The following is a 19,483-nucleotide window of genomic DNA, read 5'->3' as shown; positions in this document are numbered from 1 at the left end:
TCATAAATTAGTTATTCAGTTAGCTCAGTTTGCACCTGTGTAAATGAAAGAAAATCAGTGCTTTCCATTATCATTTAATCTTTATCCATATATGATTATGAAAATACAATACAGTTACACTTATAAAAAGCAAATGGCTGAAACTTTTTTGGCCACAGGCATCTTAGCTTTCCTTGGAATAGACGGGTTTTTTTCTTGCAAGGAAGAATATTTGCTGCCACCTTCTGGACTTTTATATTACACAGCTTAGAGGAAGGTCTTGGAAGATGAAGCCTTGTGAATGAACATTTGAAAAACAAGTGCAAAGTTGGTCCTAGTTTCTGACCTTGCTATTTTGTATGGACAATGAAAGGGTTTTAAGTTGATACGAAGTAAAGGCTAATGATTTCTTTCTCTAAAACCAAAGAAAATAAATATTAATTATATTGTAATACTTGAAGGTGGTGGCACTATTGTTGCTGAACATATCCAAACTAAAAGATAAATTTTCCAGTTCCTTATATTTTCTTACCAAAACTTCAAACGGAAATTTTCAGTCTTAGTTGTTTGTTTTTTTCTTATTTACTTCATCCCAAATGATCCAACCATTTCAGATGCATTGCATCCACATGAACCTATATAATTCAACCATTTCAAAGAGTGAGAGTAGCGAAAAATACCTGTCAATTGCAAAAAATTCTAGCATCCTTTTCCATGATAAGTGGTACCACTACATGCTTTAGAACTGGTTTGAGACTAATCTTTGTATCTGAAGAGTCTCGTATTTCCATGCAAACTTTCCTATATATAGTCAAGCTGAAAGCCTTATATAGGCTCAATAGGAGCGCCTTGCTTTTCACAGCTAGTTCCTGAGAACTCTGTTAGGAGCGATAATACTCTGTTAGGCAGGAGGATTTTATTCATTATTACAGTCTAAGCTGCTGTAGCCTGTGATGTCTTTGGACACCACTCAGGAGAACAAGGAGACTGTCCTTGTGCTTTCTCTGCCTGTCTAAACTGCAGGCTATGTGCACCCCCACAGGCTGGAGCAGTCACTGGGGTGTTCCACAGCTCCTGCGCTGGCTGCACGGCTGGGTTTTCATCCACAAAAAAGTAATGCATGCAGCTGTATGGTGCATACCCATGTCTCTTCCCACCATCGGATCCAGACCTGAGGCTGCACGCTCACTGATCAGGACTGAGACGCACTGCAGAGCACAGCTGCCTCTTGACAGAGCCCAAGACCTCCTGTCTGGGCCCAAGCAGCCTCAAAGGGGAGAACGTCTGATTTGAATACAGGGGGGCAAGAAGCAGACTTTGAACAGCATAGAAGAAACAGACAAGGGAAGGACAGAGAAGAGACTGGACAAAGCAAAACCAGGAGCTGGTAATACTTAATACAGAAGGAAAATCTGTATTCAGTCTGGGGTTGGAGAGTGATGAGACTATGACCTGATGGCCAAGGTGCTGAACTTGGATGAGAAGCTTAAGGAATGGAAAATGGACCTGTGTAGCTCGCAATGAGGCTATGGTGAGGAGGCCAGGAAAAGAAAAAGATTAAGAAATGGGGCAAGGAAGGTGCATTTGGGGAAAAGAACCTATGCCTACTACTGTATATTCTTCTTCAGAGTTCCAGGGAAATTTCTTCCCCAGAGGGATGGAGTTTGTCCTTCCACAGCCTCTCTGCTGTCAGAAGACTGTGAAGCCCCGTTGGAAACCTCTGTCATCCTCCCAGTGCTGATTCACAGGTGGGACGTCAACATGCCTTTGCTGCCAGTTACTGGGGCAGCATGATGGCAGTTGTTTGTGGTCCTTCAAGCCATGCTGGAGGACCCTGTTGGTTATATTAAGCTACATGATAGTATTCCAGGGTTTGGTTTGTTGTTCTTAGAAAACCCTTGGGTCTTAAACACACAAAACTCCCTTGAAGCAATGCTAGTGAAGTTGGAAGGCCAAGTATTCAAAAGCCATGAAATGCAAGGATCATTGCCTAGTGTATATGCATTTTGATTAAATTTCAGGACTTCTGCCCCAGCCAGTGCCATTTCAGGGCTTCATTTAGGAAATACTGGGATTATATAGCAGAGGAGTATATTGTGCAAAAGGTGCTTTCACTGGTTGGATTTCATAGCTGGTCACTGAGGATTCCCTTTCTGGGCTTCCACCTGGAGACATGTGATCTGTTAACACTCCCAGACTGATTTTAAGGATCACATACTTTGATACAGTAACTAGTTCATACCCTTCTGGACTCTGAAGATGCTAAGTGTCTTGAACTGGACACCCAAGGCTACTGAGTGTCCTAGTATTAGTCCCGCACACTTCATGCTTTATTTACTCATTTGTAGAATACAATAGCGTAAAAATGAACTATGGCTTCTGAGTGACTTGGATACTAATGAAAAAAATCTATGACGAAATAATTCTGCATGAAGAGCACACTTTGAAGAGCGTACATTAAGTAAGGAATGGTGGTAAGCATGGAACAATGGCAAAACAAAACACAGTAAAGAGCTATTCGTCAGATGAGCAGTAGCATTCTGTGCCCTGAATTGAGTCTGGAGTCCTACGGAAGAAAATAGCAGATGATGCCATGATTACAGATGTTTTGGCCACACAAACGCCCAAGGGGGTTAGATTAAGCTGATACAGGCAACATTAATTCCAAGTGTCTTGTTTTGCAATCCAAACAGTGGTGTTTAACATTGTTTTTTCATAATTATATATACATAGTGTCAGGTGCTTGCTTCAGTACTGTTCCTGTAGCAGTACCAAGTCTGTCAAGTTTCTCTATCAAAACACCTCTCCGAAAGTAATCCTAGGATGAGAAAAGTTTGTCATTTTGTACGTCTGAAATGCTCACAGCTGTGCAAGAGTGCAGTGCAGGTGCAGATTTACATCACCATAAAAAGTTATGTTGCTGCCTCTCATTTTGTGCAATCTTTTCAATTTTTAATGGAATGCCATAATGATTTTTTTTTTTTCTCATTCGTCACACCTCTGCACTTTCTGACATCAGCCAAACAAGCAGCAAGGAAGTATGTAGAAACCTTTTCTGAAGAAACTTACAGCCCAGTTTAGTTCATAAAAGATATTCGGGTAACATGGCTAGGACTGGCAGAAATACCTGTACATATCTAAAACTGTTTACTTAACCAAAGAAAATTAAACTGCAGGCAGATTTTGAGGTTTTCTTGTCACCTGCTTAAGTTCCACTTTTAAGTTATAGGCCTGATGTGGGGAAACTACCAAGACTCTAGGAAGAAAACTAAGTGTACCCAGATGCCCATGCTTTGCTTTTATTCACAGTATAAACCCGGGTACCAACAACAACCTGCACAGTGAGACTGTAAGAAGAAGCATTCTCACAGATCAAAGAAAAAATCACTAGCAGTTATTGACTTTTTTGGGGGAAAAAAGGGGGTTTTTTGCAAAAACTTTCTTTAAAAAATTGGAAATATTTGTCCATAGGTCATTACTGTAGGGAAATTTTTGCTTCTAATATAAATGTACTGAATTCTTTGCTTTGCAGTCAAAGCTCATCCTGAAATCAGTGAGTGTTGTGCTCCATGTCGCCCTTTGCAGTCCAACATGTGTTACAGTGATTGGGAGTGTATATTATTTCTGTAATGTTCCTCCCTTTCTTCTGTTTGTTGTGCATTTCCTAAATCAGTTAAAATCTATAGTTTCAGATATGGATGGAAACATCAAGAGAAACACTCCATCTGTTCAACGCTTTCGTCTTTACACCTGTTTAGAAATGACCTGGTTTACTTTTCATAGCAGCTTATCTTTCAATTGCCTGGAATTATGAGGGGACTGAAAAAAGAATCAAGGATTCTTATTTGAAAATACTTACTATTGTTACATTGATTACCCCACACAGGAAGCCTTCATCCAGATGGTCTGTAAGCATGGTTCAGTAAGTTATTTTTCTCATAGCTGAGTTTCCTCAGCCTAAGGGAATGGGCAGTTGTTATAACATATTACCACGTAAGTTTGTGCAGGTTTCACATGCACTGAAATTAAAAACAGTTTGTCAAGATCATCATAAACTGGAATAGATTTTTTCCTTTGAAAATTGCCAAAGATAACAGGAGACTTGGTTAGCATGCTATATAAAGAAAAAGTCTTTGCCTGCCTTACTCAAGGAAGCAAATGTTAAAACCATGGAAATATCATCATATGGTTATTCTTAGCTTGTAAAGGAAGAGTTCAAGTCTGCTTCTGTAGGGATCCTTCCAACATAGTATTTCACTGAGCTTCAGGATTTTTCCTCCTTTTTAAATCATTTGATAAAAAAACGGAAGTGCTTCCTGTATTAAGCAACTGGCCTGAAAAGCACTTGTCAAACATAGCTCTCCAGTGGTTCCAACTCCTCCCTTAAGTAATCACATGCAAAGGTAATGTTTACTATAAAGTAAGAACAGTTGTTGTCATGGGTACTATGAAGTTGTGATGGTGGCACAAAGTGTGCTGTGAAATTATCCGGCTCACATATTTTCCTGAGAAATCTACCAGCAGTGAGTAATACAGAGCTTGTGAATCCACACGTTTTTGAAGATCTTGTCAAGTTCTTCTTTGTATAACATTTCTATTTCAAGCTGAGTAGAGTCATTATAAAATAACATTATGCCAAGCTGTGTAATTAAGATTTGCACTTGCCATGCCGAACTGCCAAAGTGATCAGTGGAATCCTGGGTGTTTGACTTCAGGCAAAGAAAGTTGATTCATGTTTTGTTAAAAAGGCAAGACTGGAAGAGTGGATCTTTTTAGAACCAATCGTTTTTTATTCTTAAAGCTACGAAATCTGGAAAAGGATCCTGGAAAAAGAGAGGAGAAAGGTTTTGCAAATTGTTAGTTGCGAAGAGTGCTGTTGTTTCATTGGTATTTTCCTACCTCATAGCGTACAGAGAGTTCCCCGCAGAGGTGCTGGAGCAGCAGAGCACGATGGTAAGGCTGGTCCGTTGCTGAAGTGTTGTCCTGCGTACTTGATAAACAGTGCTCCTCCCAGATCACATCATCTGGTATCAAGTTCTCTTTGTAATTGCTTTATCATCTTTTATCAGAGTTCACCTTAGCACTTTTGAAAACTCTGGTGTATAGGAGCTATCTAGGATAATATGCTTGTAGATCTCTTGTCTCTCAGAGCACTAGTCTATTGATAGGGCCTGCTTTTTTTTAAAGCTGCCTTTTTTCTTTTTGCTGGGTGTTAGCATTTCGGTTCTTTCATAATATCTTTTTGTAAATAGTAGAGGGAAAAAATCATGCCCAGTGATGTGAGCACTTTGTCATCCAAGAATAATCTAGAAAATTTCAACAGAAGACTGGAAATAGTCAGCCATCTCTGTGCAGAATAATTAATCTCTTCTTGCTGATTGTTTTCTTCTCTTGTAGTATTTCGTGATCCTCTGATATGTATTTTATCCTGTGCAGTCTCTGCTTTTTTCCTGGAGTTTTCTCCCCACTGCTTGGCTCCCTCTACTCCTAGTATTTTTTTCTGTCAAAATTGCTGCTGTGCCACTTAGCACTCATTTTCCTATCTGAACCACACACCAGCCCCTCACTCCCTAATTTTTGGAGCCTGCTGATACATCTGCCTCTTAGTATTTCTTTACTTCAAATACAAATTTGTGTGAATTCTGTATGTTCATTTTAGTGTGAATAATAACAGCACTCTGCCAAAAAGAAAATAAACTCATTGCCACATGATTGCTGTGGTGACAGCAAAATGGGTCACTGCAGTTTTAGGGCTGATGTTGTGTCTCAACTCTTGAATGTCTTGTGTAAAATAAAATTAGGTATACAAAAGAAAAGAAATAAAATAAAACTCACTATATAAAATTAAGGTCAGTGCAAGAAGACTTCAGACAAAATTTAACCGAAACCTCCTTTTGATGGCTGATCTCAAAATGGCATTGGCTTGATCTCAAAGTGAATTGTCAGTGTGTCTAGGAGAGAATTGGGCATTCCCTGCTGCAAGTCTTGATAGGAGTGTATTATAAAGTCCCACGCCATCAGCCTGGTCCTTTTGCAACCAAGAAGCTTATTGTCACTGGATATTGTCACATGTCTTAGGGCACTGGCAAAATTATTTCTTCCATAAGAGGGCAGAAAGGAAAAGAATGAGGCTTACTTGTAAGAGATGGTAATGTTTACTCTGTAAATGTTCCTACAGAAAAAAATTCATTGAAATATCTTTCTGTTTGTTTCATAATATGTTATCTTTTGCTGAGCAGGAACGTGGTAAGAGTGGTTCCCCTAGAGAAGGGGGGAGAAGTTAAGCAGTTCTTTATTCAAGAACTGAATTTTGTCTTTTATTTTTGCAACAGAAATTTTAACTTTTTGTCTAAAGGCTATTCATCTCCAACCCAAAACTTTTCCATTCCGGTTTTATAACAAGAGGTTTATAACTGAATCAGAAATTGAAAGTATAGAAACCTGTAATTGAGATAGCTGTTTTCATGAAAAGGCTGTATAGAATGTGAGATCCAAACTGGTGCAGTGTAATACCTCCAGTATGTGCTGTAATTAAATGTCCTAAAGCCAACATAAAACACTTGAATTCCTCTTTTAATGTGAACATACTGGAAGTATTGTTATTAGGGGTGGCCTAAAATTCACTGTTAAATATGCTTACATGGTAAACATAACAATTGCATCTTGGTAGCCTTGTCATATTATATTAATATAATTCTAATAGCTTTTTCAGCAGCATATTTCCAGAAGCTCACTGCCCTTTCAAAGTGAAATTTCATAAGGCTCCTCTCTACACAAACCGTTCATTTTCTTGACATTTCAGCTATGTTTGACATCATCATTAGCTTTTCATTTGGACCCATGGCAACGAACAGCTCAACTTTCCTCTAACTATCTGCTTCACAAGAGATTACATTTTGGATAAAACTGTTACTTTAAGTAGGCTAGTCTTCTGAAATGTTAATAAGACTTATAGACTTACCTGATTAGTAAAAAGAGTCTTGAAGCCAAGTTGGATCCAAGCACTATGCATGTAGAATGATGTGTATATATGACATTGAATTCAGAGCTGGGCTTTGAATGGGATTTTCAAAAGACCTTAGCTGAGTTAAGAGGACGAGTGTCACTGGGGCTTTTGCTTTTAACTCTTATTGGTGCTTTAAAAAATCCTTCTGTCATTGCTATAGGCCATATGAAATACTTGTATTTGAATAACAGCAAAAATGTGATAAAAATCCAAAATTTCAGCATAGATGCACTTCCTTTTCTTTTGGACAAAGTAAAGAGAAGATAGGCTAGTAGCTATATTTTATACTGCTATCACAAAAGCTGACTTCTTTGCTTATTGCTGTAAACATGCACATGATTTCCTTGACTTCCTAAGTGAACTTTTGGGTTGTGCTGAAAATGAAAGAAATAGCCAAATGATTTTAAAGACGACAATTATGCATTTCTGTCTTTCAGGTGAATTTAGTTCTAGACAGGTGACTCGGGAAACTGAAATGTTCTCTTTCAGCCCACAGCTCTCCTCTAGCTCCTATTAACTTGACTTCTGTTTTTCTGGACAGCTGATTTCCTTTGGATGAGAATATATCCCGGCTTTACCTCTTGTTTCTTCTGCTGATAATTAGAATACTAATGCTTATTATTTCTTACTTGGAAAGTGGTATGCCAGGTAGGCATATATAAACCTAGAAGTTAGATTTCAGTAATTCACATATTTCATACAGGATACTCAGAAGCTGGTGAGGAATTCCAAAAGTTACTGACCTGAGCCTGATAGGAACTGGTGGCCATGCTGTGTAAGCTGCAGTATCTTGTTAGTAGCCACATGCATCAACATCAACACTTGTGGTGGAAGTAAAAAACTGCTAAAAATCTCCTCATTAAGGAAATATTCTTGGGGTGGTAGGGTGAACAAGTACAGAAGTGTGCTTATAATTTACAGATGTATTTTACAGGAGGAAACTGTAAGTAAAAACATGGAAGGCAATATGAGGCTGACTGGATTTCTGTGTATCTCTCTAGCAGCACTACTTGTCTTTGGTAGGGTATCTTTATTCCAAGTAGATACTAGTATCTTAAACTTCTACCTAAAATAGTATATGTAACTTCAGATAAAACTTCTACTAGTGGGGAAGGGAGGAGGGAAGAAAGGGAAGGGGAAGAGGAAAGGAAAGGGGAGTGAAGGGGAGGGAGGAGATTTCATATTAACAGGATAGCATAGAAAATAGATTTCCCCTAAAATATACTGTCAGTCTCTACATATAAGTGAAACAAAAAAACAGCAACCAAACAAAAGAAAAAAAAACCCAAACAGGCAGAGAGGAAAGGGACAAGTTTAATGATAGAAGAAGAATACAGATATTGACAGTGGAAAACAGATAGAAGGGAGATCTCCAAAGGATTAAAATATTGCTACTTTCTGTTTCCAGGTAAATGCAGTGTAATTCTTTCTTGAGTTTTCCAAACTATTTTTTTTTTTCAAGATTTCCTATAATTCTGCTGAATTTTAAGAGGGAGATGGATCACTTGGTCATTTTCTTCTAATGCAGTCATCCCAATCCAAAATTTAAAGGGGAAAGTAGGATTTTGGAGGTCCAAAATGCAAAGGAGTGATTTTTATGGGCTTGATTTTTGATTCCGGTCTGCTTTCTGCATGTACAACCAAGTGCATTCCTCTCAAGTTTGATTGCAGTTTGAGTTAACAGCATGGGACCAAACTAAGCAGATTTTGTTCATACTGGGGAATGTTTTCTTCATCAAGATAGATAGTTCTACTAAAACCTCTATGATATAAAAGATCCATAATCTAGTCTGTAGCTAGCTGGATGGTAGTTTAAACAAATATATCGGCAGATTCTGCCACCTTTATTCACAAAGTGGTGCTTTAATCTTTAGCTTAATGCTTGGGATGGATTTTGATACCCTTAGTTGTGTGAAACAGCACCTTGTTTCAGACCTAGCACCACTGATGTTAACAGGATGGCTTACTGAAAAACATGCTAAACTATTCAAATATAGCTCCTTGATTTCAGCAAGACTGTGTATTCACTGCGGTATTATACAGTAGGTTTCAAGACCACAGAGTCTTAAGAATTTTCTACAGTAGCAGTATTTCAATACTTAGTCCCCAATATGACAAGTAAAAGGTGAAAGTATAAGACCAGAGTAAAAAGATTTAAAGTGGGAAGAAGCACTGTAAAGCCCCAAGTGAAAATAATAAAATGTTTACAAGAGACCAATAGGAAGACATGGTCATGTTTATGATTTACACTTAAGTGCTAATTTCTGTGGCATATACTACTCTCGTTGCAAGAATCAGTACTCTTGAATATATGTATCCCTTCCGTTCTCAATCACTGTGCTTTCACAAGAAACTATTGCAATACATTGCAGCTGCAAAACCCAGCTCGCCTCTCTGACTGTTCAATAATTTTGATTTACTGGCTTCTATCTTACTTGCTGGATTCAAGGCAAACTTTGGCTAAAAATATGTCTGCACTTGGGATGTCAAATTTCCCCAAAATGGGAAATCTTTAACAATGTTTCCAGCTGTCTTTCCACATCTTTTAGTCTTCAGAACACTCCAGCATCTCTTATAGGACATACTCTGTGAAATCACAGAGGCAATTCATGATTTTGGATCACAGCTGATCCACATAGCTTACAAACTAAGGCCCTGGCTGATCCACCAGATTCCTGTGGAAGGACCTTTGAGCCAGGACAGATTCTGACTGAATTCAGTGGGGCTCTGTGCAGGCCAAAGGTCTGTCCAGTTGTATTCTGCTAGTGATCGGTCAGAGTCTAATACTGTATCTATTTTATGCTATGTTAGTAATACATATTACTATATAAGGCACTTCTTTAAAAAAAAAAAAGTCCTCGAATCCCTAGGTCATTAGAACATAGTTGGGGAGGGAAGCAGAAAGAAAGCTCTTCTCTATTAATTCGACATACCAGGAATATTGCTTACTGTCGTTTCTGTTGCAGTAGTCCTAAAGCAAAAACCTAGTGTCCTGCTTACTTAATGCAATGGTATCTATTCATTTCAGGATGTTATGTGTGTAAAGCATCTGATAATATGCATAAATGTGATAAAATTTGTATGTATTTTGATTCCTTAAAAAAGTTCAAATATTTTGGACCCAGATTTGAGGTGATACATCTGACGTTATTAAGTAAGCTAAGGAATACTATCGGCACTGTTTCCGTGCCAGGTTACCACTGCACACGATTGATTGCAAGCAAAATGGACACTAAGTTTCAGCTATAAGGTTTACTCTTCAATAATTGATGGCTTCCACACCTGTGCAGTGACGCCAGCTTTCTTTGCTGAAAATTTTGGCCTCGGAGCAGTAAACAAAGAAGATGTGGTGGTTTCTGGCTTAGAAAATGTAGAGTAACCTGTAGGTGAATATGATTCATTTACTGGGATAGAGGCATTTGACTGGAACGAAGGTTGTGAACTGTAGGCTGGCACGGAGTACACTGAAGATGCCCGGACGTTAGTAGGAGAGCCAGCACTAGGTGGTCTTAAAGGTACAGTGTGCTTTGAAGTGGAGAACTTCGATGTCTGCTTATTAGCAAAGCTTTCCTTTGTACTAGGAGGTTGAAAAGTAAATAAAGATGCATCGAGTTGATAAGGTTGATGTTTCATAATATCCAAAGCATTGAGACCTTTCTTAGGTTTTCTCTTTGTATTTTTGGTTGCAGCAGTGGACTTAGAGGAGGGCTTGGTAGCAGCAGGAGGATAAGATGGGGAGTGGATGGGATTATAAGCAACAGGTGGAGGCGCTCGGACATTAGATGAATATTTCCAAGAAGCTGGTAAAGATGGAGTTGGAGATGAGGCTCGTGCCATGTTTGCCTGCACAGTCTCCGAATCTACCACATACTTCTCCATTCGAGAGTGCCTTCTGGCAAATAACTGTGCTCCTTTTCCACTCATAGCTGGCGGCATCTCAAAGGGTGGCTTTGTTCCTCCAGCACTTGGTGTGACTGGTGTCGTCTTGGGCGTATGGTTTGGACTCGCTAGGGTTGCCTGAGGCCCTTTGAAAGGACCAGCTAGGTTGAGAGTACTTGGGGGGTGGGCAGGAGAATGAGGATACTGTGGAGATTTGAGTGGTGCGGGATATGCTGCCTGAGGTGAGGCTGGTGCTGGGAAAGAAGGAGCCTTGTTAGAAGCCACAGCTGCAGGCGACCAAACTGGTGAAACTGGTGTACCAGCAGTAGGAGAGACCTTGAGTGAAGGCTTTGGAGCAACAGGAGGAGGGGCCTTTTGTTTAGATGCTTGAGTCTGCATGAAATTGCAAGCTTCTGCTCCCAAACTGAGGTAGTCTTCTTCAGGTCCTGACTCAAAACCAGCTCCAGTACCTTTTTTGCCCTCTGCATTGTGTACAAGGGACAACAGGGCAGGATTAGGACTTACTTTGGGCGCTTCTTTGAAAGTGAACATAGGTTTTGAAGTGCTTCTTCTCTTTGCCTCTTGCAGTATCCCAGTTCTTTTGGCTGGCACCGCAATCCTTTCATCTCTGGATGCTATGTGTTCTGTTGGCTCGGTGGGTGACCACACAGCTGGGGCAGCTCTGCTGGCTACGGGAGCTGAAACAGGTCTGTATAAAGCCTCGGGTGGTGGGCTAATAGAGCAATAAGGAGGTGGTGCTGGTATATCTGAAAGAGGACTAGTGACATTTCTTGTGGGTGAAAACGGTGCAGCTGCTCGGTTTTGAACCCCAGAAGGGAAGGGTTTAGCTGTTTTATTCAAGGACGCTGCTTTTTGAGCTTCAGAGGACTGAAAAGAGAGGTTTGTGTCTGGTGCTAAGCCAAAGCCATTTTGTTGTATCATTTTGCTATGACTCTGGCTCATGTCTGTGTAGGTTTTGCTCACACAGGTCTGCTGTCTTGACGTTTCTTCCTCTTTTGTTTGATAGACTGAAGAGCTTACTTTCTGGAAGTTCTCTGACATGGTGGCTTCCCTTCGTTCCTCTGTATGCACTGTGCGTGCCTTCATCTCCTCCTGCTCAGCTGTAATCTGATCCATCCTCTGCCGTCTCTTGGCAAACATGAGGGCCCCTTTACCTGTGCTCTCTGGAAGTGTCTGCATCTCGTCTCCACTTTTTGTCTTCTTTTCAACCTCAGGTAGACCACTGTCCCAGTCAAACGTCACAATCTTACCGTCGTTGTCAATGTCAGAGAAGAAATCTTCATCTATTTCTGACTCACTTGTTGCAAGTAAACTCACTTCAAAAGTGTTTTCTTTGTCCCCCTCTTCACCTTCACCTTCTTCACCCTCGTCTTCGTCACGTTCTAACTCCCCAGTACCGTAGCTAACTAAAGTATATTTCCTTGCCCTTTGACGACGCTTCTTGAACATCAACACCCCCTTGGAATTGGGATTGGGAGCTGCTGTCAGCAGCAATGCAATACTTTTACATTTAGATTTGGCTTCTTTGACCTGCTTCTCTGATAGACTCTCACTTCGCCGGAGCCCTATGGAAAGAATTGAAGTGCACAATCAGTTGCATGCAGCCCAGAAAAATACAAGGAGACTAATAACAAATAGTGCTGCATTTATCTATACTGAAATTTACCTACTGTTCCCTTCCCTTATATTAAAACATTTATTTGCTTTTGCATGGAAAGGTCATTATATTTAAGTTTTTCCCACAATATCAACTGTGTTGTAAATTCCATACCCAGCATTCCTTAGAGTCACGCCCATGCAAGTTCAAAGGCTACATCACTTTCTTTAGGACTTTCTTAGTTCAACAGGAACACTACGTGTGTCTTTATTTCTAGCGTTCTTGATTTTTATTGCTATAAGTAATCTCAGCAGCAACAGGCAGATGATATTTTCTCATTTGTTCAGTTTCTATGGTCTGGTATTTACCAACTGTTTGACCACAGTTCCTAGGCTTACAGCAGACATTCCCAGCCAGCCAGGCCCATGACTGCTTAACATCTGAGACCAAATGAAACTGAGTGTATTCTGTCTGATGGTGGCAGCAGCTTCTGCCATTTATGTGTTTATTTTACTGACATGCATTACAAAATGGGTATAGTTGATAAAAGTCGGTATGCTTCTATGTATTAGCTATTTAAAAGCGAGTATATGTCCAAAAAGGCATACACAGAAACCATTACTATTAACTTTCAGCCCCTTGGAAGACATGGGAGTTTGGCCATGGTACCTAGTGAAAGCAGGTTTCATTCTTTTAACAAGCATTACTCGGCTGAAACATAATCTAAAATTGTATAGGATGAAACAGCTCCAGAATATTTATTTTGAAAATGTGGTAAGAACGAATACACATTTAAGAACTGAATGGAGGAGGCTCAACTAATTTCTCAAGAATATTCACTAGCATATATCAATAGTATGTATTTCTTAAAGCATAGACTATTGGTTTCATCAGGTCATGTGGAACAGGAATCGATGCAGCTGTAAAGCTGATAGATGCGCTGTACATCAGCATGACTGCTTCCTTGTTACAGGACGTGGAGCATGTGCCTCATGGGGCAGCGCTAGTCAGGTGGTGTTCCTCTTTCTTTCCCTTCCTTATATTCTACCACTGCATCTCATGAATGACAGCCTCAATAGCTTCTCCGTTTAAAAAAGCTGGAATTTAAAGCTGTTCCTGCCTAAATCAACGGTCTCCTTCCAATTAATTTCAAAAGGAAAAAGTGTGCCTCTGATGTATGAAAATAGAACAGTAAATTATTTAGTATCTTTTGCTAGTATAAATAAAGCAAACTCATTAAAGAAAGCCATGTGATATATTTTCTATTAATGATCCTTTTAGCCATGTCAGTAGATGGAGTCTGATACTTCTCCTATTAAAGACAATTGGAATTTTGCCATTATGCCAGATGACAGCATGACTGGACCAATGGTTCTCACAAGAACCTATAAAAGAGAAAAGAGCATGGCACCCGAACCAGCAATTTGTAGTATTTTATTTTGAGAGGGCCAAATCACAAAATCCTTGGCTGAGTCCTTTGACAATCCAAGTGCATACAATAGTCACTGAAGACATTTTCCAAAAGTATGGGCTTTAGTGTTAGAGTGCCTCTGCAAACAGAAATGGTCGCCCTTCAGCATGTAAATTCTATGGTTTCATATAAGCTATTTGCATCAGCAGTGTGTGTTTTTCTAGGAAAGGGATTCAGCAGGTACCCACACAGTTCTGTGGAAAGAAAAAATTGAAACTTTTCATTTTGCTAGTGTGTGTTTTCTTCATTCATCTGAATAGTTACTTAATCAATAGTTTCAAAAGATGGCAGAAGAAATGTTACCTGCTCAGGTAGATATAATCTGATTACTGTTTACAGAGAAAATTTCTGCTAAAGAGATCAAACACCTATAATAAATGTTCTTCTCTAGTTTAGACTTAAATGCTGCATTATAACTTCTAATTTTGCAAAAAACATGCATAGTATTTGCTGCGCACAGATTATTCCCCTGTGCTTGGCAATTTGTTTGTTCTAATGCGTAGATAGGATTTTACAAATAATAATAATAATAGAAGTAAACATTTTTATAGATTAAATCAGTGGTTCCTAAGGATAATGACCTGCCACTAGATTAGAAGGAATTGAGATTGTCATAGTTGAGATGGGAAAAGGACAGAATCCATGTCCTACTTGAAGGCAGAGTTTATCATGTAACATGTAGTTCATTCGTTGTACTATTGCCTTATTAGAGAGGCACGGCAAGTAATTCTCTAAGAAAGACAGGCACAGTCCCGCAGTTGGTTCTGACTTCGCAGCCAAAATGTAAAGCATGTGCACTTTTCTTTTATGCTTCATTTAATATGCCAAAAATATGTGGATTGCATACAGACACTTAGGCATTAAGTAACTGTTTAATCCACTTGCCAATAAGATACAAATGGTTATCATGCTAAAAATATGCTTACAGAGGAATTAGCAGTGGGTTAGCAGACTAATTCCAACACTGCATGTGAAATAGCTCATTGCTACAGTATATCACTGCACACATTCAAGCACCTTTGACATACTGCTACTAAATCCCCAGACAGGATTCTTCACATTGTTGGGAAGGAGCAAGCAACCAATAGAAAGGTCCCAAATGAATAAAATAATGAATAAATAAATACATAGATAAATAAATAAATAATATGTATCTACACTCAGTTAATTAATATTGGATCTAGTTGCAAGTTTACTTTCATGTGAACTTCTTGGACACATTTTGAAGCTGTCCTCTGAGTATAGGAGTCAGAAGAAATAGCATGTTCACTTTACAGTCTAGAGAAGACTGAGAAAACTGAAAGGATCATGTAACAGTTATACACATGCTAGTGTCTGTCAAAATCTCTTCTGCAGGCAACATCGAGCTTTTCTACTAGCCTTTTTTATTAACTTTTAAGAGCAGTGGCATGGCATTGATTTTAGATGATGCAAATGACAACACAAAGTTTTTGCTATAAAAGGAGAAATCCTCAGGATTCACTTGCAAGGATTCACATGTGCAAGCAACTTGCTTTTTTTGTTAATATTTTACAGATTGCCTCTGAATATACATTAGAAGACCAGTGGAATTCAGCCCTTTTTGGAGATGTAAGTATTTTTAGTTGGACAATTTCAAAATTGAAGTCTACTAAGCAAAGTTATTCAGCACTGCTACGGCATGGGTATACTCTTGGCTTATCATCAGGAGCATTGTATTACCCTGAAAAAATATATAAAGCAAGAACAGAAACATTGTTTAAAAGAAAAAGACAGAGGGAAAGTTAGAAAACTGCAGAAAAAGACTCTAAACATTTTTTTTGTAATGCAGTCTAAATTCTGAAATTATGTTTAAAGTTACAAAAAGATACCCTCAGGCAGTGCAAATGATTAGATGGGACATACTTACTTGCGTGCCTCGCCCTGTGCTTGAGAGGTCTGTGATCCCTTTCCAAGTGCTGGTCGTCTTCTCCCTGCTCTGTGCCTTCTGGTGAGATTGCAAAGGAGAGGAGGGAAGGAGGTGCTTCTGACTGCCCTCCTTCCACTTGAGATTCAACACACCCCCTTTCAGCTAGAGACCTGGGTGCTTCCTTCTCCCTGTCGGAACAGTCTAGGATCACCTCCACCCTGGGGAGAGATGGAGCTGCCCCTTGGATCCTCTTGACCTCTTTGCCACTAGAAAACTGGACTACTTTGCTTGACCACTGGACGTTGCCCTCTTTCACGCCCAGGGGAATTGCGATCACAGGGCTAGTCCCGTCTTGCTGTACACTGGGTCCTCTTCCTGAAGGGGTGCATTTTTCTGCCCCTAAGAGAGTCACAGAAGGAGCATTGCTGCCCTTGTGCGCGTCATTTGAGAGGGACAACTGCAGCTCCACCATAGTACCTGGCCTTCTTTCTTCTGTCTTCCCTCTGAAAGCGGCCTCATCTGTCACGAGCACTTTGGAGGTGCCTATCACTTTAGGAGTAATTCTGTGGCTTTGTGTGATCTCTTGTTTCATTTCAGAAAAGTGTACGTTGCTTTCTTCTGCTCCCTGGTGAGTCTCAGTGTATATCTCTGTGATGCATAAATCTCCATGGGGTACGTCTTTCGCTGTGTTAATTTGCAGTGTAGTACTCTCCCTATAGTCCTCATTTTTTATGTTATCGTGCTTTCCATTTTCTCTTTCAGCACTCAAGGTTTCATTTATTCCATTGGAGGATCTGCACATACATAAACAAGTAATTCAAGAAATTAAGCTGCTGTAAGCACAGCAATTGTAAGTACCGTTACAAAAGCAATTTCTGCATAGTATTTTTTCCCCTATATTAATTGTGGTACCTGCTAGCAGGTGCATTTAAGTTGGAGAATTTTCCCAGAGTGTAGGGGTCTTAAACTGAAGCATCTTTGTCTCTTTCAAAATTCTTCAACAACACTTCAGTAAGAGGGAAATTACACTACTACAGTAGAACTATGATCCTACTACCATCCATTTGCAATATTGAATTATATCATTTCTAACATCAGTATGCTTTCACAGACACATTTCTGTTGTAGTGTTTCCAGACAAATGCTGCTGAGACTTCTGGGACAATACTTCTTCATATTTCACATGTGCATGAGAAAATTAACTGTGTATGACACCAGAAGAGTGGTTAATTTTTGGCTTTGCAGCTACTACTGCAACTGTTTAGGGCACCATCCTCACATATAGTTCCTGTCCCAAATAGATTACTCTCTAAGGAATAGATAAGTACTGGATGAGGACCAGAGGGAGGGGAATGAATACTTAAAATATATATTCAGAGAATTCCTGTGAGGATCATCATCCTTGTATATCATGGAGTAATTAAAACATTCTGGACTTATTCCAGTGATCCAGTGAAAAAGGGTAGTGAACCCATACAATGTTTCCTAGTTATTAAAAAATACATATTTCTAACTGGCAAATGTTACTTTGACTTCTTGAAGCCTACTATATAGCTCAGTGTAACTCCCTTTTTTAAACTATTCATTCCCCTGTCCCAGTTAGGCTGCTTTACTGGTGTTAGGACTCCTACTTACTCTCTAGCTTCTTCTTTCAGTTCTCTGGGCCATACTGACTACTATTAGTAGTCGAGAAGAACCTTTTCTGGACAGCAAGACTGCAGCATGTTATTAAGGCTATCTGTTGACCAGAACGTGGCAAAGCGCTTTTTCAAATGAGGGAAGCAGTAGGTACCCTCAGTAAAGTATTAATATCAAGTATTATGGATATTTCTGAAATCAAAAGGTCCCAGGTATTCTCAAACTTTGGAACCCCCTACAAAGAAAGGCTGGAAGAAGCAACAGAAGAAATAAATCTGTCAGTACACGGAAGAAACTTCAATGTCACTTGCTTTCCTAGCCATGCAGCATACTGTTTGTAGCAATCTGGGTCTGCCTCAAATAGCACAAAATGTGGAACATCCATTAAACCACATACGGAGCTACCTAAAGGTCAGACAGATTTTAATTTAGGGAGCTCCTTGTAAGTGCTGCTGGATTCCATCATATTATGCTATTTGGATGATCAATTGTACTGCTCATAAGTGCAGATAAATTACAGACATCTGTAAACATTTCCTTGTAAGATATGAGGCTGGGGCCTGGGCCAGCTAAACGTTAGCCTTTATTGGTAGCTGAGTGACTGTGTGTATGTGTGAGAAAGATTTCCACCTTAAAAGGCCCTTGCTACTTATGGATATACTTCTACTCTATATAGACATAAATGTGTATCCATGTGTCAAGAGGCAGAATACTGGGTCTGATCTCTTTTTTGTCATTTAAGATTCTGTTTTGTCAAATTATTATTTTTGTTTCAGGTCTTTCCAGCTCACCGCAGGAACAACACCCCTGGTGTAATTCCAGGAAGGAAGCAGAACTCATGGAGTCGGCACGGCAGGGTTTGTCTCAAAGTCATGTTTTACTCCCTACATGGTGCATTTCATTTTGGTATGCACTTAGCACACTCCCGACTTCCCCCTAGAAATTTTCTTTCTAGACTCAGCAGTAGCCCAAGAGTTGCTAACACTGATGTGAAAAGGGCAGGCTCGCCTTTCTGTTTCTGTCCCCGCTCTCGATGTTTCCTGGATACATCTGTTCAGCATTTGTCAGGAAGGTCAGTAAGATGCACCCCCCATACGGTATCTGGAGAGTGCCTGCCCTGCAGGGTGTCTCTTTCCTCTGATCCTGTAAACCAAAGATTTTGTGGGCACTGCTGGTCAGTAACTGACTGTGGTTTACAGGGGATTGGGAAAACTTTCTGTAGACATCAAAGGCCAAGCAGCATTTTAAAAGACTACTTTAAAAGCCTAGTTTTCCTACCAGTAAGCTTAGTAAGAGCAGAATTACGCCAACAATGAATGCCTATGAAATTCTCATCCTTCATGCAAATAGTTCAGGAACAATCAGAAGCTTCCCAAGGAGAAATATTCTTCCGTGCCAGTGAAAGATGCTTCTATGTAAAGATCACCATTGGAACACCACTTTAATTAGGCATTATTCTTTCCTCATGATTTCCAGTGTTTTCTTGAGATGGCTGCTAACAAGTGGCTACTCAGAAAAGGAAGGATTTGCTTCTCATTGCTCTCAGAGGATGCTAAGACACTCCCTGAAAAATCCTTCTGGTGGTAGTGCTGAGAGGGCTACTACCCACAACGGAGGTGGCAGGGGAAGAGAAGTGTTGCAGTTTATTCTGCCATTCCCTGGAAGATACTGACAGTAGAGGCTGGGAGTTGGGGGTGATGAGCTGATGAGAAGAAATTCAAAGATTCTCACAGTGAATTCCTTTAGAACATTTTAGTCACTTTCAGAGTGTTGAGCAACTGCAGTTTTCTTAAAATTTCTAACGGACACAGTTGCATTCCATGAAACACTGAGTTATGTGCTCTAAGCACTCTATTTTGGTTCTGATTTTCAGGACATGTCTTGCTGTTCACCATACATTCACACAGGGGCAATGGAGTGAATGGAAGATGTGCTGTCACTTTCAGCTAGAGCGTACTGTGGCCTTCAGACCAACTGAAATATCAGAAATATCAGGCAGGAGTC

At 39.8% G+C, this 19,483-nt stretch overlaps 1 protein-coding gene across 1 annotated transcript in view; it reads right to left on the bottom strand.

Moving 5' to 3' along the window:
* SYNPO2 (synaptopodin 2) overlaps nt 1-19,483 on the bottom strand; it is a gene marked incomplete at both ends in the record, with an annotated part of 90,344 nt that overhangs the window by 8,091 nt on the left and 62,770 nt on the right. The window contains 2 exons of the mRNA XM_082316380.1: nt 10,268-12,450; nt 15,842-16,635. Of these exons, the coding sequence (XP_082172506.1) occupies nt 10,268-12,450; nt 15,842-16,635 (2,977 nt within the window). The remainder of the gene's footprint in view (nt 1-10,267; nt 12,451-15,841; nt 16,636-19,483) is intronic.

This window comes from Platalea leucorodia (genome assembly GCF_965183815.1).
Source record: "Platalea leucorodia genome assembly, chromosome: 6".
NCBI classification, from domain to species: Eukaryota; Metazoa; Chordata; class Aves; order Pelecaniformes; family Threskiornithidae; genus Platalea; species Platalea leucorodia.
This window is presented reverse-complemented; position numbering and strand designations above follow the sequence as displayed.